This window comes from Stenella coeruleoalba (assembly GCF_951394435.1).
Source record: "Stenella coeruleoalba genome assembly, chromosome: 11".
NCBI lineage: Eukaryota > Metazoa > Chordata > Mammalia > Artiodactyla > Delphinidae > Stenella > Stenella coeruleoalba.
The window spans coordinates 10,165,874-10,189,441 of record NC_137157.1 but is presented as its reverse complement, the minus strand read 5'-3'; the positions used below and the strand labels follow the sequence as shown (position 1 = coordinate 10,189,441).

Sequence of the window (23,568 nt, the reverse complement as noted above, 5' to 3'; positions counted from 1 at the left end):
GCAGCTCCAGGACAGGAGTCGGGGGAGACTTTTCAGCATGTCATCTCTGATACCTAATCAGTGTTCTACCATGTGAGTCTACAACCTATTAAAGAAGACTCCTGACTGTCTCAAGAGACTCAGACATCCTTAAATACCGAGGGGAGTGTAGACTGACACAGCCCCCTTGGAAACTAATATGTATTCAGACCTTTACAAATGTCCTGGCTCTTTTTTTTTAAATTTATTTTCTTTCTTTATTTTTGGCTGCGTTGGGTCTTCATTGCTGCACGTGGGCATTCTCTAGTTGCTGCGAGTGGGGGCTACTCTTCATTGCAGTGCATGGGCTTCTCATTGCGGTGGCTTCCCTTGTTCCGGAGCATGGGCTCTAGGCACGCGCGGGCTTCAGTAGTTGTGGCACGCGGGTTCAGTAGTTGTGGCTTGTGGGCTCTAGAGCACAGGCTCAGTAGTTGTGGCGCACAGTCCCAGCCGCTCTGCGGCATGTGCGATCTTCCTGGACCAGGGCTCGAACCCGTGTCCCCTGCACTGGCAGGCAGATTCTTAACCACTACGCTACCAGGGAAGACCTGTCCTGGCTCTTTGATCTGGGAATTCCGTTTTGGAAAGTCCAGCCTAAGGGAATAACCTTGGTTACAATGAAAGCTTTTTGTTTAAGGCTATTCATGCAGTGTAATTTATTACAGTGAAAAGTGAATGCTCTACATGGAAATAATAGGAGGGAGTGCCTAAACAATGGAATGTTTTGCAGCCATTTCAAATTACACTAGCAAGGAGCTGAGACTAACACAGAAAGGTGTTTGTTACAATGAAAAATATAAAGAAAAGGGAACAAAAACTACGCATGGGAAAAAAAGATTGGTTTTCCACCTCTAAGAATCTTGTGGAAAGGTTATTTGAACATACCTCTCAATGAACAAAAAACTAAATGCTGGAAAAAAATTTTTTTTTGATCTTCAAAGCACAGAAGGGGCTTCCCTGGTGGCACAGTGGTTGAGAGTCTGCCTGCCGATGCAGGGGACGCGGGTTCGTGCCCCGGTCCGGGAAGATCCCACAGGCCGCGGAGCGGCTGGGCCCGTGAGCCATGGCCGCTGAGCCTGCGCGTCCGGAGCCTGTGCTCCGCAACGGGAGAGGCCACAGCAGTGAGAGGCCCGTGTACCTCAAAAAAAATTTTTTAAAAAGCACAGAAGATTGGGTGATTGGGATTGACATGTATACACTGATGTGTATAAAATTGATGACTAATAAGAACGTGCTGTATAAAAAAATAAATTAAATAAAATTCAAAAAAAAAAGCACAGAAGATCTGATAAGATAGAAAGGAAAGATGAAGGTAAACTCTAAGGATAAGCAAGAACTCACAGAGGTAAATGGAGCACAGACTCATCTCTGACCTGAAGGCAGACACCAAACTATCAATTTGAACTTCCATGCTGATGGCCTCATGGGGCCAGAGGGACAGAAGTCAAAGCCCAGGGTTCACTGAAGGTTAGGGATCTAATGGGAGACCCTCCCCACATTAGATTGTAATCCCAAAGGGCTACCCTCTTGGATAAGGGTTAAACCAGAAATAAACCTGCCCCTTTCCCACGCCTGGAGGCTGTGAGTAAAGTTGGCTGGCATTAAACAAAGAAAGGAGAAAAAAAAAATCCCTGAAAATGTATAACCACAAACTAACCCTCCTGCAGATCTGTAGTCTAAATTCTCATCACCTGGGGGGAAGTTCCAAAACCTTCATGCCAAGAATTTAGTTACAGTGACCCTAGATGCTACTGTACATGGGTACCTGGAGGATACAACATAAGACACTCTGGAGAAGATACCCTCACTCTAGGCTTCACAGAATCTGCACATATTTCTCAACACTAAGGAGTACTACACAGTTCCAAAACAGGTGGGGGGGGGACGTCAAGAAATAAAACACCATGAATAAAAATAAGCATAAACAACACAAACAGCAAAACATACCTACATAGACAGCAGTTATTTGAATCCTCAAACAAAGACTGTAAAACAGCTATGCTTGGGACTTCCCTGGTGGCACAGTGGTTAAGAATTCGCCTGCCAATGCAGGGGACACGGGTTTGAGCCCTGGTCCAGGAAGATCCCACATGCTGTGGAGCAATTAAGCCCATGCACCACAACTACTGAGCCTGCGCTCTAGAGCCTGCGAACCACAGCTACTGAGCCCGCGTGCCACAACTACTGAAGCCTGTGTGCCTAGAGCCCATGCTCCACAACAAGAGAAGCCACCGCAATGAGAAGCCCATGCACTGCAATGAAGAGTAGCCCCCACTCGCAGCAACTAGAGAATGCCCACGTGCAGCAATGAAGACCCAATGCAGCCAAAAATAAATAAATAAAATAAAAATTATATATAAAAAAAACCCAGCTATGCTTACAATGTTGAAAGACATCAAACACAAGCTTGATAATATTTTCAGGGAATAGAAAACTATAAGTAATGACCTAGAAGATCTGAAGAAAAAAACAAAGAGTACTTCTAGAAATTTAAATAAATAAAAACTCAGTGAATAGGTTAAATGGAAAATCAGATAAAGTTAAAGAGAGAATTAGTGAATTGGAAAATAGGTAAGAACAAATTATCCAGAATGCAACGCAGAGAGATAAAATGAAAAATATACAGGAGGAGTTATAAGACATGAAAGACAGAAAAGCTCTAACATTTTCAACTGGAGTTCCAGAAGGAGAGGCAAGAGAAAATCAGGCAGAGGCCAGGTTGAACCGATAATGACTCAGGCTTCCAGAACTGAAGAAAGACATGAATCCAAAGATTTAAGAAGGCCAACAAATCCCATGCAGGATGAATTAGAAGGAATTCATAACTAGATATATCTTAGTGCAGCTGCAGAGCACCAAAAACAAATAAACCAACACATAAATAAAAGCAGCCAGAGGAAAAAAGACTACTTACTTTCAAAGGAGTAAGAGTTAAATTGAAATTGACTGCAAGTGTAACAATGGATGCTAAAAGGCATAGAATGATATCTTTCTTGTTCTACAAGAAAATCACCAGCCTAGAATTCTATACTCAACAAGAATAAGAGAGAAATAAAAGAATGTTCAACTGATAAGGGTGAAATACAACTAGTTTCAAATGATGAGAGTGAAATAAACTTATTTTCAAACAACTCTGCTAGTGGAGAATTCACTACCAGCAGACCATCTCTATGGGAAAGGCAAAAGAAGGTACTTTAGGCAGGAGGAAGGTGGTCACAGGAAAGACTGTAAAGCAAAGAAGTGATACACGTGTATACATACACACACACATGCGCATACTCATACACACACACACATGCATGAGCTGGAGCCAGCTCACACTGGCTTGTGAGAACCTATTGCTAAATCTCACGAGCTGGTTGTTAAACTGTTGGTAGCTTGAAATCAGCCATGGTGGGGGTATTTACACCATGGGAATTGGCAAACACTAAAAACCAGGGTTTTATCCCCCTAGAGATCTGGTTACCCAGCTCACCACTAGATAAATATAAATAAACATCAACTTCAAAAAACAATATCTTGTGAGGTTTTAAAAAAACAAGATAGATTTAAAATTCAGAAAAGTAATTATTGGGTTGGCCAAAAAGTTCGTTTGGGTTTTCCCATAAGATGGCATGGACCTAGAGACTGTCATACAAGTGAAGTAACTCAGAAAGAGGAAAACAAATAACGTATATTAACGCATATATGTGGAATCTAGAAAAATGGTACAGATGAACCGGTTTGCAAAGCAGAATATAGATACAGATGTAGAGAACAAATGTATGTACACCAAGGGGGGAAAGCGGGGGGTGGGTGGTGCTGGTGGGATGCACTGGGAGATTGGGATTGACAATCACTGATATGTATAAAATGGATAACTACTAAGATATGTAATGTATAAAATGGATAACTAATAAGAACCTGCAGTATAAAAAATAAATAAAATAAAATTCAAAAAATAAAAAGAATGATTTGTGCCGTCCAAATTCTTCTGCAATTTTCTTTAAAAAAAAAAATCCTTGATTATCTGAGGGGGGATAATGGTATCAGTTAAATTTAGACTTCTATAATACGCACTAAAAAAAAAGACAACAGAAATGAGTGCATAAATTTCAAACTATTGGGTTGGGGGTGGAATGTAATGATTAAAACTATTCAGTAAATCCCAAAGAAGGCAAGAAACACGGAACAAAATAGGATCGCATATGTCGTCCCCCAAATATGAGTAATTATGTAAGTATAAATGGACCAGCCACATAAACTATTAGATTAACTATAGGAAGGCTCTGATAGCCAAACCAATCAGCTAAAACAGACTTAACTAATTAAATAACTTAAATATATTACTATGCAATAAAAATCTATAAATACACTAAATGCACGGATCAGATAAAGAACAAGTCCAGCTATAGGCTATTTACAAGAGAGACGCGTAAAACACAGGGATCAAGAAGGCTGAATTAAAGCACGAGCACAGACACACCACATGCAGATATAACCAGTGAAGGCTAGGATAACTATATTAATATCAGACAAAGTCAAGGCAAAAAGTATTCTGAGAGGGCTTCCCTGGTGGCGCAGTGGTTGAGAGTCCGCCTGCCGATGCAGGGGACACGGGTTCGTGCCCCGGTCCGGGAAGATCCCACATGCCGCGGAGCGGCTGGGCCCGTGAGCCATGGCCGCTGGGCCTGCGTGTCCGGAGCCTGTGCTTCGCAACGGGAGAGGCCACAACAGTGAGAGGCCCGTGTACAGCAAAAAAAAAAAAAAAAAAAAAGAATAAAAATAACAGGTGTGTAAGACTGCTATAGATAAAATTATAAAACTGTACTGACAAACTTTCAACAAATGGAATGTTTTGCTATGTTCCCTAATTGGAAGACTTGGTGTTTTAAGATGTCAATTCTCCCCTAAATAAGCTCACAAAAAACTCCTATATACATAATAGATAAACAACAAGGTCCTACTGTAGAGCACAAGGAACTATATTCAATATCCTATAATAAACCGTAATGGAAAAGAATATGAAAAAGAATACATGTGTGTGTGTATAACTGAATCACTTTGCTGTACACCAGAAACACAATATTGTAAATCAAGTATACTTCAATAAGAAAAAAATAAAGCATACAGATTCAATATAATCACAACCAAAATCCCAACAGGATTTGCTTTTCTGTAGAATCTGACAGTCTGATTCTACAATCTCTATGGAAGCGCAAATAGCAACAAGTAACCCACATCTTATACGGCACTTCTACGTGCTAGGTGCTTTTTACGTGCTTTATAAACACAACTTTTTACTTCTCGTGTAAGCCCCAGGAAGCAGGCAGTATATTATTCCCATTTTCGAGAAAAGGAAACTTCAGGGTACATGCTCTTAACTACTTCTCTAAAGGGCCTCCAACAATAGTCCTGAAGAAGGACAAGGTGGGAAGTCCTGCTATAAACTTGCTATAAACACTGCAGAATAAGGGCTCCGTGGTCAAAAACAGACCCAAGAAGGACCCTGGACCCACTAGGAAGCAAGGCCTGCGATGTGGAGGGAAAGACAGACTTTTCACAGATGAGGCTGGGGAAACTGGTTATTTGTGGGGAAAACAGGAAATTGGATTTCTCCTGATACAAAAATCAACTCCAGATTGATAAAAGACCTAAACGTGATAGGCAGATGGAGGGAGCTTCCCGACCTGAGACCCAGGAAGGCAGCTCCGTGCCTCCAGTTAAGGAAGCACAAATCATAATAAGGAAAACATTTCGAAGTTCTGCTGCATTAAGAACATCCGCTCGGGCTTCCCTGGCGGCGCAGTGGTTGAGAGTCCGCCTGCCGATGCAGGGGACGTGGGTTCGTGCCCCGGTCCGGGAAACTGTGCTCCGCAACGGGAGAGGTCACAGCAGTGAGAGGCCCGTGTACCGGAAAAAAAAAAAAAAAGAACATCTGCTCATCAACAAAACACCGTAAGGAGAGTGAAGACAAGCCTAGAGTGGGAGAAGAAATCCATCAAAGGACTCGTTTTCAAAATATAAAAAAGAGAATTAAGAAGCCTCATAACCCCCAACACACAACCCAATTGTGCCCCAAATGGGTAAAACACTTGAATAGGAACTTTATAAAAGAAGAAATGCAGATGGTCTCTAAACATATGAAAAGGTGTTCAACCTCACTAGTAATCAGGAAGATGAAAATTCCAATCAACAGAGACAGTATCTTTCACCCCAGATTTATAAAGACAAAAACGTTATAAAGCTAAATTGGTTTGACAATAACCAATGTTAGCAAGAATGCAGAGTGCCAGGAACTCTCAAACATGGCTAATGGGAGTGGAAATAGAAACCACCACTTTGGAAAACAGCTGGGCAGAATCTAAGCGTTGAGGCCAAGCAGACTTGGCAGCTCTGCTCCTAGGCATGTGCCCCACGGGGTCTTCTGATAAGTCCCAAGATGTCCACTGCAGACTCAAGAGGCCCAAACGGAACGACCCAAGTGCCCGTTGAAGGTATCTGGAGAAATAAACCGTGGGGGCACAGTCATATGAGCCGTGAGAATGAACGAAGTACAGCTTCACCCAACAGTAGGGACCATGCTGACTAATGCGGCATTGACAGAAGGAAGGATAACACACAAAAGGATTCCGTCCAAGCCCAGAGACAGGCAGGACCGGAACCGTGCTCAGGGCTGCATTCAGGTGCCGAAACTAGACAGAAAGTCCAGGAAATCCAGGTCGCAGGAGAACGGTTACCTCCGTGGGAGGTGGAGGGAAGCAGGAGCTATGACGGGGGCCGGCACACACTCAAGGGGCTTTTGGACTTGGCTGGTGGTCATATCTGGGTGTCTGCTTTAGAATTATTCATGGAACTGTTTAATGTCCTTTTCTAAATGTATGTTCTATTTCACCACAGAAAAGAAAAAAACTGTCTAGGATAAAATATACAAAAAATGTTTTTCAAAACATTAACTTTTGGTTAATAAATCATGGACATTTTCCTCTTCTTTTTACTTTCCAAAACTTCCAAATTTTCTTAAAAGACTATGTGTTATTATTAAATGGAAAAAAAAAAAAGCTTTACTATGAAAAGAAATCCTCCCAACTCTCCAGGGCTCGCTTATACCTCACTTCCTCCAGGAAGCCCTCCCTGACCACCTTGTTCTCAGTCCTTTCTCCCCCTTGCTTCCACGGATAGTCAGTTGCTGAACACTTTTCAGGGGTCTGCTCTGGGGCAGGCACTGTGCTAGATGCCGGGGCAACAGAAAAACAAGGCAGTCACGTTCCTGCTTCACGCAGCTCACAGTCTGGCAGGCGAGCCAGGAGTTAGGCAGACAATAATGTAATTCCAGAATGGGAAATAAATACTACAAAGAAGTGGTGGTGCTGAAGGTTCTTCTGGGACCTCTTAATAAGCACATGCTGTCTTGCGTGGTTGCCATTTTTTTAGGTCACTTATCTCCTAACCAGATCGTAAGCCTTCCCACCTGATGGTTGCATCACCCCATCACAAACACACACAGGCAGTGCCGGGGGCAGAGCTGTGCTCAGCAAGTGTGTGTGTGAGGGACGAGAACCAACCCCCTTTGACCCAGGGATGTGCTGTCTGGGTGGAAAAACATCAGACATGGGTCGAGGGTGTTCTGCACCTGTGTTCCTCAGCCACCCCCCCCCGCCCCCCATCCAGCTTTAATCAGACCAGGGCAGGGAGTCCTCTGCTCCAAGGAAGAGCCGACGGGGTGCATGGCTGGGGCCAAAGTCGCTGTGCTCCCGAAAAGGAGGGGGAGGAGGCTTACTTGGGTTTCTTGACATCCGTCATCTTGGTGTGCTCTCCAAACTCCCGCTTCAGGAACTCCTCCAGGGGCCCTGACTCGTAGGGCCGAGAGCCCTGGAACACCTCATCCTTCATGCGAAAGTACACACCACGCATGTAGGCCATGGACTTGCCTAGGAACAAGGGGGTCGGAGGTGGGGAGAGATGCGAGGGCTGCCCTGACAGGGGGCCTGAGCACAGGAACCAGCGGGGTGCAGGGGGCAGAATTACCAAAGCACCAACCAAGCTGGGGCTCCTGGGACCATCCTCGCAACTTCCCCCACAGGCAGCTCCTTCAGCAGCTCCAAGGCTCGGCACTTAACCTTGTACTCGTAATTTGCATGTTTTCTTTAAAGAAGGGGTCCTGAACGTGTAAAAGCTTATAAATCTAGATCCACCCCATTTGCCGTGGAGTAGAAAGACCAGCCCTGTCCCGCGAGAACAGACAGCTTCCAAGGGGCAGGGTGCACCTCACAGTATGGAGAAGCTGCCCAGCATGCCTCAGCGGCCCAGGGGTGCAAGTGGGGGGCTGCGGAGGGGAGGGCTTCTCAGATCCCTTCCATAGCCCCCGGGCGCCTGAAGACCCTGCATGGGGGATAAATGTCCCCTGAAGAAGGAAGTGACCCTTTCTGGAGGAGAAACTAGAACCTCCGCCCACTCTGCTCCACGCCCAGATCTCATGCCCAGCCGGGTGGAAGCCAGCCCTGAGCTGGCCCTTCTCTCAGGGAAGACCAGAGAGGGGACACGGGGCCCCAGAGGCCAGGGGACAGAAGTCCCAGCAGCTTTGCCAACATAATCCTCCTCCTCCCAGGGCCCCACGGGCCGCTGCTCTAGGTCACCTCCTGGGCTGGCTGTGCCCCACGTCCCTCCCATGCACACCCTGGGTGCCGGGCCATGGCCTCCTCACACTGGGAACACCCGGATGCCTACGCCTCCCCCATGGGACCCGGGGCTCCTTGAGGTGGGGCGTGCACCTGACTCAGCCCTGCACGCCTAGCACCCAGCACAGGCCTGGCCCGAAGGCCTTGATGTCCTGGAGGGGGAGGGTCCTCTCCTGGTGCCTTCAGATCTGCAGGACGAGTTGGAGGGCATGGAACCCAACCCAGGCAGGGATCCCCAGTCAGGGATGCTGAGACAATTCCCGCCGGGCGGTAGCTCGGTCGGAGGGGGCCCCCCACACGCAGCATCACGCAGCCCAGACAGCTCCATAAAGGAGACACTGCTCGAGCCGAGACAAGGCCTACCCGGAAGTCTGTCCAGTAAGCAAAATGCCCCGTCACCTCTGGGAAGTTGTAGTGACAGCGAACTGCGTGGGTTTTCTGTGTCGCTGGGGAGTGCTGGGATGGGCGTCCTTGGGACTCCTAGCCCCAGCAAGCCCTCCAGTGGGCCGTGTGACTTTGGGTCACCTCTCCCCCCAGGGCCTCCATTACCCTGTGTGGGTAAAATGAAGTGTGCAGACTAGGGCCCTGGCATTTGTGACCCCTCCAAGTCACATTCCTCATTCCTGAGGCCACCAACTCCACCCACCCTCAGAATGCGTTTCCTCATTTCCAGCAGTTCTGAGGCCCTTCTGTGTCTGCCTTGCAGGGGCATGGCAACCGGTATAAAAATGCTCCCAACGCTGAGAGTGAAACCAGTTCTGTCCTCTGTGGCTGGGTGGGCATCACCCTAGCCCACCCCCCAGCCCTTCCTCCTTCCAGCCTCGGACCCCAACACCCCAGCCACCCCCCGAAGGGCCTATGGGCCCTCCCCTCCCCCATGACGTTCTCCGCAAAGCTCGGAGAACAAACTCAGCCCCATTTGAGGGCAGGTCTCGGCCCCAACCCGTCCTGCCTCAGCAGCCCAGGGGTTGCCCTCACCGTGCAGGATGGCCAGGGCCAGGATGCCCCCCGTGCTGGTCCCCGCCACCCAGTCGAAGAGGTCCTTGGTGGCGATGCCCGAGGCCTTCTCAATGGCAATGAGGAGCTGGATGATGACGAGGCCTTTCACGCCCCCTCCGTCCAGGCAGAGCAGGTGGTCGCGGCTGTGGTGGGGACAGCAGTGGGAGAGAAGAGGGTCCCATTACAGCCGGCACTTTGCATGCCGTGTCCCTGAGCACCTGCCCCGCGGTAGCCGCTTGAGCGCGTGGAGACCAAGCCCTGCAGAGCTCGTGTGCTACCGGGGCTTTGGGGAGGCGGTAGCGAAGTCAGTACAGGAATAAACACAGGACTTCAGGAGGCGAAAGGTGCAATAGAGAGACAGACACAGGAAGGTGAGGGCAGCAGGGGGCAGGGAAGACTACCCTGGCCATGTGCCGCCTCGGCAGACGCCTGGGTCTGTCTCCCACACTTTGAACAGGGGCTCCCCAAGGCCACTTGGTTTTGGTCAGATCCAGATCCCCAGTCCCGGACCTGACCCGAAGCAGGTGCCTGATGAAAGTCTGTTTGAATTAAACAAGGCTGGGGGAAGGGCTGCTCTCCCGCGGCCACAAGGAACAGGCGTCCAAGAAGGTCAGGCCCCTCCAGTCAGGTGGGAGCAGCACGGGGGAAGGACCGTCTGTGCGTCAGGAGCCATAAGGAGCTTCCACCAGCATGAACTCACTTAAATGCTCCAAACCCCTTCCAGGTGCATACTGCCTGTCACCCTGTGCATATCTGTGAGGACACGAAGCTCGGAGTCACACAGGTGGATCTGGACCGGGGTCTGTGGACTCCCGGGTCACACACTCTCCAACACATCCTGACCCGTCTCCCTACGGCCCGCCACGCCCAGCCCCTGCCCCGGGGAAGAAGGCCTCTATCGTCTGTGCTCAGACCTGGAACCTTCCTTCCGGTCTCCTCCTCTTCTTTCTATCCCAGCTTAAATGTCACCACTGAGGGAAGCCTGCCCGATGCCATCGGGACGCTCCCGCTCAGCCCGCCCCTGCCCCACCCACTTCTGTGGTGCAGAGCCCTTCTCGCTTCCATCCGCAATTGCTTTTGGTCACTTGTTTGCTGCCTTTCTTCCCCCCATGAGGGCAAGGCCCGGCTCTGCGGGTGGGAGGCGTCCCACGGACGCACAGCTGGTAGATGAAGGAGCCTGCGCTGCCCGCCTGCGGGGTCCCTCGTCTTTTCCTGGACAAGCTGCCCAGCCCTGCAGCAAGCCCAGAGCGTGTCAGAGGAGGCGGTGTTGTCGCCGGAGGCCTGCAGGGCCCCTGGCCAGGGACGCTGGAGCAAAGAGGCAAGAGACCTTTCTGAAGATGTGGGGCTGGCAATGGAGGGAGCAGGGCTGAGCTGTGTGGCTCAGAGACCTGCGTGGGGAGGTCCTCACACACCTGCGTGGGGAGGTCCTCACAGGGGTATCCTGACTCTTGTCTCAGCCCCACCTCTAGGGAGGGTGCTCAGGCTGTGCAGACTCCCCAGCCCTGCTGGAGAATCTGCCGCCTCCTTCCTGTTACTGGTGGGGACCTGTCAGTCCTCCCTCTGGTACCCTGCTCGGCCCCTGCGCAGGGGTGTGTGTGGGAGGGGGGGCGCAGTGGGAGGGAAGGGGGAGACGGGCAATAGGGCAGGTGCACCCTTAGGGCACATGGCACAGGGTGGCCGAGGAAACGAGTGGGCTACAGCAAGGGGAGGCCGAGCCTTCTGACGAGGAGAGGCCCAGCCACCGATGTGGCTGCCTGGTCCTGGGAGCTGCTTCTGGGAGAAGAGAGCTTTCCCTGCAGGGGAGGGCACTAGGGGTGCAGCCAGGAGAGAGCCTGCAGGAGCAGAAAGGGCATGGACTCGGAAGCCCTGGGCTGAGTCTGCTCTGACCTTAAACAAGTCACTTAACCTCAAGTTCTGCATTTGCAAAACAAGGTTACTAATGCCTCCCTAGGAAGGCTGTTAGGCACACAGGATAGTAAAAAACAGAGAACTGATAAACCACCTCCAGCATTACAGGGAAGGGTGGAGAGAGCACAGCTGACAGGAAACACGTTTGTCCTGGTAACTCGCCGAGCTGGTGGGCACTGATTCGGACAACCACTGTCACCAGGGACTGTCCTCAGGGACAGGGCTTGGGTTTCTTCCCTTTGTGCCCATCACCCCAGCCTGCTTCCTAGAATGGGCCTGGGTATACGGCAGATACTTGGGGAACCAACCCACCCACTAGCTCTTGGAGGGAGGCAGCGTCAGCATCAGGGCAGCTGGGGGCTCCCTCCAGAGGAGAGCGGGGCCATCTCCCCCGACAGTCCATGACAGGGTCGGAGAGAGAAGGGACAGGGCCGCAGCCAGCTCCACTGTGTGGCCCGGAGCCGGCACAGTGATTGACGGAGAAGCAGGCCCAGCCTCCCTAAAGACTCAGTCTCTTTGCTGTGAACTACAGAGAGTGCGAGCTACCCTGCAGAGCCAGAGACAGACTAGAAAAAGTCCCACACCTGCTGCATGGCACCCGGCAGAGGCCCTGCCCATGAGCCTGCCCCCGACACTTACGTCCGCTTCTCGTCCCTCATGGAGCTCAGGATGAAGGCCGGCTTCCGGGCCCGGGAGATGTGCATGAGGTCCTGCAGTTCTGTGAGGCACAGGGCAGGGGGGGCTGGGGCCAGGCACGTGCCGCTCCCCGCCCCCCCATGGGTCCTGAGGGCAAATCTGGAGCTGTGCCCTTACCCCACTGTCCCTAGCAGGAGCATCCGCCTCCCACCCCCTGGAAGGGCTCTTCATCCCAGGATACAGCAGGGCCAGAGGCCACAGGCCCCTCAGGGAGCGATGGGCTGGAATGCAGAGGGGAGCCCGCTGCTCTGGGAATGGCGCCCCACCCTGCCCGGCCAGCTCCCGATTTCCTGTGTCTTCCTCGCAAAGCCCCGCAGCGCCCCCCACGTGCCCTGCGTGTGCAGTTCACAAAGCACTTCTTCCTGCCCAGGAGCCGCCGCCGCTGACGGCCACCGTCACAGAATCACGGCCCCCAATTTACAGATGAGACTCAAAGAGGTCACACAGCTCGTCCAAGGTCATTTAGCCAAAAGGGCAGAGTTAGGACACTCCTCGGGGTTTAACTCCATGAAGGAATGGAGATATCCCGACCATCTTCCAGATGCCTCTTGCCCTGATCCCAGGTGTGGAAACTTCCTCAGCGGCCTCAGGTCGGATGCACCCACCCGTAGCATCCACGTTTGCCCCTGTGCCCAAGGCCCATCCCACGCCCACCAAATGGATTAGCTGCCCTCCTGACAAGCAGCCCGGCCCCAGGTCGCCTGGCCCAGCAGTGTCACGTCATCCCGATTCTGACGGGCCCTTCCCACAGCTGTGCACGGAGTCTAGAAGCAGCAAAGCAGGACGGCAGGCTGGCAGGCAGTGTGTCTCCCCCTCACCAGGGCAAGTGGCCAGAGGGGACAAGGTAAGTGGGAGACTGGCCAGGAGAGGCGTGGACAGAGCACCAGGGAGAGGGACGTGCAGCTGAGAGAAAGGAGCAGCGGGGACTAGAGCCGCAGCTAACCTGGGGCACAGCGGGCTCTGCGGCCCCTCTAGGCCCAGGGCATTACCCATCTGACGCCGCGCCCCAGGCCCACCATCCAGCCTGGCTTAGGTGGCTGATTGCCTGTAAAATCGAGAGATAACGATGGGGGGCAGGTCCTGGGTGGGGAGGGGCAGGGGGAGGAGAGAGGCGGAGCCAGAAGGACTAACTGTGGCTGCCAGCTCTGCCCGTCCTGAGCTCCAGGGCTGGCCGGGGTATCCTGGCTGAAGATGCTGGCGTCTGATTCGCCAAGAGTTAAAAAAAAAAAAGCGCCAGCGTGCCAAGGATCGGTCTCTGACTGCCCTGTTCGGGGAAGCCCACTCCCAAACAATCCGGGGCCCTGGGTGGGCCAGCCCACAGAAGCCCAGAGGAGGTCTCCGCCTCCTCAGGGGCTGTCTCCACGGACACCAAGGATGCACGGGGCAGATCCTGGTTGCCCGGCCAGTAGGTCACCAAAGGGGCCGGAAGAGGAGCACACAGAGATCTGACAGAGATTCAGCAGCGTGGCCGAAATGCTCCCGGTCACAGCCAGAGGGCCGAGGGCTCTGAGCCACCACCAGCACCCCTCACTGCCCACCCGAGCTCCCAGGGCACAGAGAGGCCAAGAAAGTACCCACCTCATGGGCGTCCAGGGCACCCTCTGGGGGAAATGGACCGCGGGCCATTAGCCAGGGACCCCAGCAGCCTCTGGGCGCTATGGGCTGCTGGCTGCACCCGAGGCTGACAAGTGCTGCCCACCCTCCTTTGCTTCCTTCAACAACTTCTCCCATGCGGCCCCGTTTCCTTCCCACAGGGACTGCTCTGACCCAAGGGCCTGGGAGCCAGGTAGAGAGGAGGGGAGCTGCCTACCTAGGTTGTTGAAGCTGATCGGTGGGGGCGGAGATCTTTCCAGGGAGAAGGAGCGCGCTGCTGGGGAGCACTGCTCCGCCGGGACCCCCTGGACGAGTGGGGAGCGGTAGTCGGCCCCCACGGTTCTCAGCAGAGTTAGGAGCGCCTTCCTGGTGACGACTTGTCATGTTTGGGGAGGGGGAGATCGCACAGGATCAGAAACTGTCGATGTGCAAGTGAGAGGTCCCTCCCTTCCACACACGGTCCCCTCTCCCAGGCCACCTGGGTATGTGGGGGGTCGGGGGTGCCCCAGGGTGTGCTGGCTCTAGTCTGTTATATCCAAAGCAGCTGCTGGGGGCTGGTGCGGGTCCTGGGAGTCGGACTCGGAACATGGAAGGAGGAGGTCGGTGTTGCCTGGCCCGAGTATTTGAGGAACCCCCGCTTTCCCTTCTACACCAGTCAAGAAAGCAGGACTCCCACCTCCACGTTCAGCAATTCTTGAGGCTTTCAGAGCTCAACAGGGATGAACCAGCCAGTGGGCATTTACTCCCGTCTAACGGATGGGATAACTGAAAACGCACATGCATGCACATGCGCACACGCTTGCTTGCAAACGCTATCAGGTACACACCCACAGCAACCTCCACAGTTCCCCGGAACCTTCCAGAGGGCGCCAGCCTTCTGGTGAGGAGGATCTGCTCTTTCCAGCCCTGAAGCCAAGGCTCACTGAGCCAGCGTGCAGCACATGCACGGTGCCCGTGTGCACGAGGGGTGCACGCGTGTCATGCAGCACACGCATCGGCTAGTGGCTGTTCTTGCAAGTGGTTCCGTCAGTGAGTTCCCCGAGAGTGGGGAAGAGGGCTGCTGCCGCTGCCTACCCTGCCCCCCACCCCCCAGAGGCCTGGCACCCTGAGGCAGGATGGTGGCCGCACAGAAGAGGACACTGCTTTGGCAACCCCCTGGGCCCCCATCTAGTGGTCAGGGGCCCTGTTCTTGGGAAAAGGAAACTTCCCCTCTGGGCCTCCCACTGCTCCTAGCCACTCTGTGCAGGGAGCAACTGGGGGCGGGTATGGACGGGACGTGGGCAACTGATGGCTGGGACTTCCCTGCTCCCCAGCCCCTGCACCCCGCACCCACCCCTGCCCAACTCTGGTCCCAGAGTGTAGAGTACATACGTTTGCTATTCTTGGAGGCTATGAACGCAGGAGTTTCTCCAAAGTCATTCGGGATGTCCACTTCTGCCCCAAACACAATGAGGGCCTTGACCATCTCCATGTTGTCTTTCTGTAGGTGATGGAGTGAGGGGGAAATACGCAACAGCTCAGGGAAATGAAGACAGAAAGGACCCCAGCCTCTTCCCCTCCAATCCGTCAACTTGGTGGACCTCTCACCAGCATGGGGAGAGACACTGGAACCCCTCTGACCCCCACCCGCAGTCAATCCCATATTGCCACTGCCCTGACAAACAGGCTTACAAGTATCCCCAGGTGAGAATTTAATAACCCAGGTAGAAAATGGAAGTGATTCACCCAGCCCCCAGCCCCACCAGCTCCTTCTCTAAAGAAGCAAAACATCTATGACCCCCGACCCAGGAGCCGTGGGGCCACTGAAGAGTCAGCTGCTGGTCGCTCGCAAGACCAGCAGGAGAGGGTAAGTGAGGAAAGGCCCCCATCAAGTCCAGGGCCCCGGTTCCGAGGGGGAAACCGAGCACACATCCTCCCTGACGGCAACCCCCTCCCCAGAGAATGCGCAGTGAACGTCTGGAGGCTGGGCAGCGGGGCCGGGCTGGGTGTGTTTTCCCAGCACAAACCAACAGACTGGCTGCCAGGAGACCTGAGTGCTGGGCTTATCACCTCCCTCTCTCGGGGCCTGATTTCCTTGCCTAGAGAATGAAGAGGTGTGTCTAGAAAGCCGTTTTCCAAACTGCTGTTCATGTACCATTAGGATGTATGTGGGCTCAGGTAAACGTGTGTTTTAACCATTAGTTATGTATTTCTTCTTTGGTTACCTTTTATTTGTGGCACTGGTTTACCAGTGTAATGTAACAGTTCCTTCAAAATAAATTTAAGCTTAAAAGCAAGCCAAATTAAAGCAATGATTAAGCACAAACTTGTAAAAGTGGCTCTTGAGTCCGCCAAAAACTGCACACGTGGTACGCAGGTGACTGCAGTACGGAAGCAATGGCCTACGTCAGCAGTTCTCAAAGTAAGCACTGTGGACCCCTATGAATACGGAGACCCCTTGGAGGGTTCAAGAGGTTAGAACCATATTCATGAAAACATCAAGGTGTTGTTTGCATTTGCACTGTGTTAACTTTTGCACCGATGGTGTAAAAACAACTGGATAAAACTGCTGGTGCCTTAGCATGAAGCAAGGCAGTGGCACCAAACTAACAGTCATCATGCTTTTCTCCTCTGCCACGCACTCATCGTAAAAAGTAAATTCATTCATTAAACAGCCAGCTTCACTTAAGAAGGCCCTTGATGAAGCCGTAAGAAATGTTAATCTCATTAAGTTTCGACATGGTGTATTCGTTGTCATAAAATACACAGTATGCACAAGGCATTTCTGTGGCCTAACCACGTATGATGGTTGTCTCGGGAAAAGCACTGCGTGACTGTTTCAGCTGCAAGCAGAACGAGCTGCTTTTTTTGCAAGAGAAACTGTTTTTAGTCGAGAAACAACTGGCAGACAAAGTACAGTTGTTCAGCGTTGGGTATCTAGGAGGTATTTTCTCAAAAATGAATGCGCTGAGCCTATCACTTCAAGAAAACAGCTGGCAGTATTTTGTGCCGGTGATAGAACTCAAGCTTTCAGACAATAACTGGAATTCTGTGGGCTTCCCTGGTGGCGCAGTGGTTGAGAGTCCGCCTGCCGATGCAGGGGACACGGGTTCGTGCCCCGGTCCGGGAAGATCCCACATGCCGCGGAGCGGCTGGGCCCGTGAGCCATGGCCGCTGAGCCTGCGCATCCGGAGCCTGTGCTCCGCAACGGGAGAGGCCACAACAGTGAGAGGCCCGCGTACCGAAAAAAAAAAAAAAAAAAAAAGAACTGGAATTCTACAACACTGCTCTATGTCATGATGGGCTTGACAGCTTCCCCAAATTTAAAGACTTTTCTGATGAAACTGTGGTGATATTTACAACTGTGGGGTTTTGAGACTGTGTAACAAAATGGGTCAACATTTGGTAGCTAGGCACACTCAGCAAACCAATGTTTTCCAAGAATGACACGAAGCCGTGCGGGGGTAAAGAGCCAGGCAAAGTGCAAAAGATGCCAATGGTTTTCACGGTAACAGAGTGAAAAGTCTGAGGAGATGATTTCCGAGTGTCCACTGCAACCAACTTGTCAGAAACTACCCCTTGTCAGTTTTGGTGCAATACGAAAGAATATCCAGGGGGAATTCCCTGGCGGTCCGGTGGTTAGGACTCCACGCTTTCACTGCCGGGGCCCGGGTTCAATCCCTGGTTGGGGAACTAAGATTCAATCCCTGGTTGGGGAACTAAGATCTCGAGAGCCATGCAGCGTGGCCAAAAAAAAAGAAAAAGAAAAAAGAAAGAAAGAAAGAATACCCACAATTATCTGCAAAGGTACAACCACATATCTTTTCCAACTATGTACATATCTACGTGAGGCCAGAGTTTCTTCATATTTTTAACATATGCAACAACATACTGAATAAATGTAGCAGAAGATAGGAAAATCCATGCCTTCTCTGAAGCCAGGCATTAGAAAGATTCACAAAAATGTAAAACGATGCCAACTCTTTTCAATTATTTTTTGTTCTGGAAAATAAAGTCGATCTTCCATAAAAATGTTACTTATGTTAGCATGGGCTTGGTAAATTATTGTTTTTTTTAAATGAATTAATAAGGACCTTGAAAATCCCTCACTTCTAATTTCTAATATGGTAAATATGGATAGATAACATTCAAATAAACAGTCTTTGAGATTCTCAATAATTTTGAAAAGCATAAAAGGATCAAACAGACCAAAAAGTTTAAGAACTGTTCAACTACATAATTCAAAGGGCCCATTCGGTGCTAAAAATGTCCACAGTTTTATTTATAGTTTCAGTCTCTTGGGCAACATCCCCTCTACAATTATGACCTTTGGTATAAAACAGGATGTCTTTTACTTTGTCCTAAATCTCCTTCTTTTAGAGTTCCAGGGGAATCTCCTATTCTATCACTCCGAGACATGTTGAACAGAATTATGGGTACATATGGTTTGCTACAGTTATACACACACACACACACACACACACGTCTGTAACAAATAACACTTCCTCCCCTGCATTTAGTATGTTCATGCTGTAGTTGTCTAACCAGACTGTAGGGGCTTTAAGGGCAGGAACTGTGCTCTCCAATGAACCAGCAAAGGTGACCAGCAGCTACCATGGGCCACCAAGATGTGTAAGCAGGCCCGGCCTTCCAGGAGCTTGGCGTCTACCGGGGAGATAAGGGCAACATGCAGATGAATGGTTTTCCCTGATGATGCAGGGAAGGAGAACGAACGTCTCGGGGATGCTTACTCCATGCCAGGTCTTACATGTGCTACTTAGACATCCCTCATAGAGTTACCGGATGTCTATCACTGAATCCACTCAACCACTCTCTCAGGTGGGTACCAACACCTCCATTCTCCAGATGGAAGTCAAGGCTGGCAGAGGTGATATGAGTTGCCCAAGGCCACGGTCAGTAGCCAGAGCTGTATTTTCCCCTCTCACAGCATCCAGATGTCACATGGGGGCACGGGAATGAGAGGCCCTGGAGAGCAGAGGAAGGGGCTCTTATTCTGGGCTCAGAGCGGCGCATGCCCCAGCCCTGCTGGTCGCCTGCACCCCTGCCGAGTAGGCAGTAAGCCCGGGGCTCACCGATACGGCCAAGTGCAGCGGCGTGTTGCCGTGCTCGCCGCGGGCTTCGGCGTTGGCCCCGTGGGTCAGCAGCGCCATGACGCAGTCGAAGCGGTTGCGCATGACGGCCACGTGCAGGGCTGTGTTCCCCACGGAGCTGGTGCTGTTCACGTCACAGCCCCGCTTCAGCAGCAGGCAGGCCATCTGCGGAGACAGGGTTCCGGCCCGAGTCAGCAGGGTGCTCAGAGCAGCTGCGGCCTGTGGCACCTGGTGGCACCTGGGCAGGGCCGCTTCCTTCAGGTCTCGGGCCTCTGGAAAGCTCCAGCAATGGGAGGAGCCAAGGTGGTAGGCCCCAGTTCTGGGGGTGGCCCCAGATCTTGCCTCCCACACCGGCCACACCCCAGGAACTAGGGGACAAAAAGGTGAAGCTGTGGTGACTTTTTCAAAGGGCTTCAGGGTCCTTTCCTGGAGCTCACAGGACCCCATCCCTCCCTGCAAAGGTTCCTCTGGGCCCTGCCCCAGAAATGCCCCACCCCCTGCCACCCTGCCCAGGACCCTGCAAAGGCATGACCCCATCTGGGCCTTGGCAACACACACACTTGCTCACCCAACACACCCGGAGAGCCTGGACTTTGGACCCTGACAGACCTGAGCCCAAAGCTGAGCCCCACTTCATCCCCATTGTCTGAGCTTGGAAGGGTCACTGTACCCCTGCGCACCTCAGTTTTCCCTGCTGTGAAAATGGGAATGCAAGTGCCCACGTCACAGAGTGTGCTGACAAGGAACATGAAAACATACAGGAGGCCTGACTTGGTGTCTAGCTCCTGGTGGCAAGGTATCCACAGTGGTTGTCAGTCTCTTCCCTCCTGGCCTGTCACATTTACGAGTATCCCATCATCTTTGAGGGCATCCAGTGCACTGATAGCTGTGCTTCCTGGAGATAAGTGATCAGAGAGCTCCATCTTCCCAGGGGCTCAGAGCTTAGCTCAGGGAGAGGCCTCAGAGGAGATGCCGGCCAGGCTCTCTACAGACAAAACCAGAGCCACCATCTTCATCACCATCGGCATCGTCACCATCCGTCACCTTCTATTTGCGATGAGGTGCTTGACAATTTATGAAGAATTTTCTCATGCACTGCTTTGCTGACTTCACGATACCTCCACAGGCAGGCCACAGATCCCCAATTCACACATGAGGAAACCGCAGAGGGGACACTCACCTGCAATGCCAGGACACCATCCCTTCTTGGGCTTATCTCCTGGGCCCCCAAGTGCCACCTGCAGAGACCTCTCAGGAACCTCCTTCCCATAGGTAGCTAAGGAACAAAGGGCTCTGGGACCCTCCCCCTGCCCCGACTCACCCTCAGACCTGCCTACCTCTGCGGTCTTGGCCCAGTGGAGGGGGCTGGCTCCGTAGCGAGGGTCTTTGCTGTGGATCTGGCTGCTGTCCATGCTGACAATCATCTCAGCACACCTGGGGAGAGAGAAGCCACGTGGGAGTGAGGAAGGCTGGCGGGGGCAGCCTGACACTGGAAGAGGCCACGAATCAAGGCTTCATCTACTGGTGAGGGAGAGTTCCTGCAAATACAGTTGCAACAGAACCAACCAGCATGCATACGGTGATACGGCAACGGTATCCTGAGCCCCTCAAGTCCCATCTCAAGCCCCCTCCTCCAGGAAGCCTTCCTTGCTGACTTCGGTCAGCAATGATCACTCTCACTGGTGCTGGCTGCAGCGTCAGACAGGCTTGAGGTTAAGCCCCAGCTTCCCACTGGTGACCTCTGGAAAGTGGCTGGGCCTGTCTGTAACATGGGTGCCTGTGACTAGCACACAGCCACCCTCTATCCTCCCCTGCTTCCCAAACGACGGGTGTTGCAAGTAGTGACTGCGTCCTGTAGGAGGCAGCAGGCAGGGTGGTTACAAGTGCAGTTGCTTTCCACTCCTAGATCGACAACCAAAAGAACTGAAAGCAGGGGCTCAAGAAGATATTTGTATGCCAGCGTTTACTGCAGCATTACCCACAATAGCCCAAAGATGGAAACAACCTAAGTCTCCACGGACATGTGAATGGATAAGCAGAATGTGGTATATGAAATGGAGTAATTCTGCCCTAAAAGGGAAGGACCTTTTGATACAGGCTACGACACAAACGAACCTTGAAGACATTATGCTGAGTCAAAGCGGGGTCCTGGGCCCAACCCAGCTCTCGGTGAAGCTCGGCTGAGCCAATACCAACAGCAGAGGGGCCCCCAGATTGGGGCTGGGATGGAACCGGTCCCAGTAACCCTAACACTTGTGATCCTTGGAGTATGAATGCGCGGGCTGCCACGTGGTGACGGAGAGATGTGCCCCCTTGGAGCCCTGAGAGGAGCGTGGCTGTGTGCAGGGCACACCCGAGGTATGAGACGACTCGTGTTGTCTCATCTGCAACGATCCACACGGGAGGCCTGGGATGTGGTTGCAGGTGTCTGAGGAGGGAGCAACCTGGGCCACATCGGGATCTTGGAAGTAACCTGTACCAAGAAGGTGACTGAAGCCAGTAGGGTGGCTGGAGCCAAGCTGGAGCAGGGCCACCGTGCCAGCCCTTGGGTATGGGAGAGCATCGCTCATCACGTGTGTCCATTCAGGTTGCAACCTGCAACTCGGTAACTGGGGGTGACTGGGGGTGGGAGCGCTGGGATTGTCTCCAACCATTTGGTCAAATCTTCCCGAAAGTTCTAGTTCATCTTGGCTGTATGAGGAAGAATCAAGGAAAGGAGGGTTTGTCCAAGCTTGGACCAGACCTTCAAGGGGACATCAATGCCCTCCAGGGGCCGAAAGGTGGATGCAGACCCCAGAGGAAGGAAAACCCTGAGGGAGGGGGAGCATGCCTGCCCCCAACCCGAGGGCAGCCCCTCTGAGCTCATTTCTTGCTGCCCGTCTACCACATGGCTCTGGAAAGTACTGGGCGACTTCTGTATCCCTTGTTCCGGGCTTTCTCTCAACCACCTCTGTAAGGCACAGTGCCCGGGACTGAGGGACCACCTGACTCGTTCACTCACTCATTCATTCTAGTTACTGTACCTGCTGGGCAGTATTTTGGGACAGTCATCTCTTTTATCCCTCCTACATACACACACACACACGCACGCACGCACGCACGTGCACACACTGCACGTGGAGAAGAATTATCCTGAGACCAGGTTTCCCAGGGCTGGAGAGAAAGGAAGAAATGAGTGGTCTAGAGCTCCCCAGGACATGGGCCTGGCACCTGAGTCCCAGCAGGGCCACCCCCCAGGAAGGAGGGAGGCCTCAGGCGGATGGGGCCCTGGGCCACCTTGCTAAGCATTCCTAGGTTTCGAGTCGGGCACAGAAGCTGCACCAGCACAGCAGCCGTGAAGGGGCTGTTCAGCTCAGATGTGGTGGGAAGCTTAAGATTGTTTATCTCCACTTTGGTAGAGGGAGGCTCACGGTCAGAAATTAAGGTGCATGACTGAGCAACTTTCAAAGTTCTATTCTCTGCACAGCAGAGTTCATGGACCGAGATTGACACTCCCACACATTTATCAAATACTTTCTTTGTACCAGGGCAGCCCTTGGCACCAGGATCTGACACGCACCTAATGAGCCTGTGGAGGCCACCGCTCGCCTGGGCAGGGGGACTGGCCGCGCAGACGGGAGGCCCCTCGGATCACGTGGGGCAGGGCAGGGTCTTACCCCTTCTGGGAGAACTTCATGGCCATGTGGATGGGGTAGCCGCTGGGCCCCATGATGTTGCAGCGAGCGTTGCACAGCAGCAGCACACGGACCATCTCCTGCTTCCCCAGCTGGCAGGCCAGGTGCAGCGGGGTCAGCCCTTGGTTATTCACCTGGTTCACACCAGCCGATGCGTTCTTCCCTAGGAGCTGACAGCAAGACCTCGGGGTGGGCAGGCGCCAAACACAGCGAGGCCCCTGGCCTGTCCCTCTGCTAACATCCACCGCTGTGGCCGTCCCTCTCTGGGGCCTCAGGGGAAGGGAAGCTGGACTCCATGAGAACACTGACAAGAACTTCGAGAGAAGCCACCAGGAAAGGAGGCTTTGGGGGGAGAGAGAAGCTGACTGTGCCGGTATTGGCTGGGCCGCTGGTCTGGCATGACTGTGGCGTGTGTGATACATTTCTCAATCAGGAAATGTAAAAGAGGTTGTACCTAGGATGGCCACTGGGGGCCTGGGTGGGAATGAGACTTGCTTTCCATTGCATACCCTTCTGTCCTGCCTGAATTTTTCAGCTACGTGTAGGTATTATTTTTTCATTAAACAAAACAAAACAAAACACCAGTATTAATAAAACAGCCATGAGGATTTTATTTCCTCGACTGTGGTTGCAAGCTGTTTCCCTGAGGTTAATTATGACCCCTGTGCACCCCTGTGACCGGCTGGGTCTGTGGACAGGCTAGGGACACAGCAGGTGCTGGCCGAGGTGCTGGCATCCAGGCCCGATTCAAGGGCCAGCCCCACCGCTCACAGCTCCGTGGCACCCCTCCCCGGGCACAAAACTTCGCTGAACCTCAGTCTCTTTGGCGAAGAGAAGAAGATAACGGCCCCCGCCCACAGAGGTTATCTTGAGAATTAACTAGAACACATAAAACACTGAGTACAGGGTCAGGCACGGGCCCAGCGGTAAAGG

The 23,568-nt window shown here is 52.4% G+C and overlaps 1 protein-coding gene across 7 annotated transcripts in view; it reads right to left on the bottom strand.

The window, feature by feature from the left end:
• Positions 1–23,568, bottom strand: part of PLA2G6 (phospholipase A2 group VI) — a 50,111-nt gene that overhangs the window by 3,945 nt on the left and 22,598 nt on the right. For 6 of the 7 annotated variants that reach the window (XM_079937776.1, XM_079937779.1, XM_079937781.1 and 3 more), the window contains 8 exons: positions 22,618–22,805; positions 20,299–20,395; positions 18,944–19,126; positions 15,243–15,351; positions 14,089–14,247; positions 12,222–12,300; positions 9,654–9,817; positions 7,778–7,928 (listed from right to left, as the gene is read on the bottom strand). In XM_079937776.1, the coding sequence (XP_079793902.1) occupies positions 7,778–7,928; positions 9,654–9,817; positions 12,222–12,300; positions 14,089–14,247; positions 15,243–15,351; positions 18,944–19,126; positions 20,299–20,395; positions 22,618–22,805 (1,130 nt within the window). The remainder of the gene's footprint in view (positions 1–7,777; positions 7,929–9,653; positions 9,818–12,221; positions 12,301–14,088; positions 14,248–15,242; positions 15,352–18,943; positions 19,127–20,298; positions 20,396–22,617; positions 22,806–23,568) is intronic. The other variant, XM_079937782.1, reaches the window with a different exon arrangement.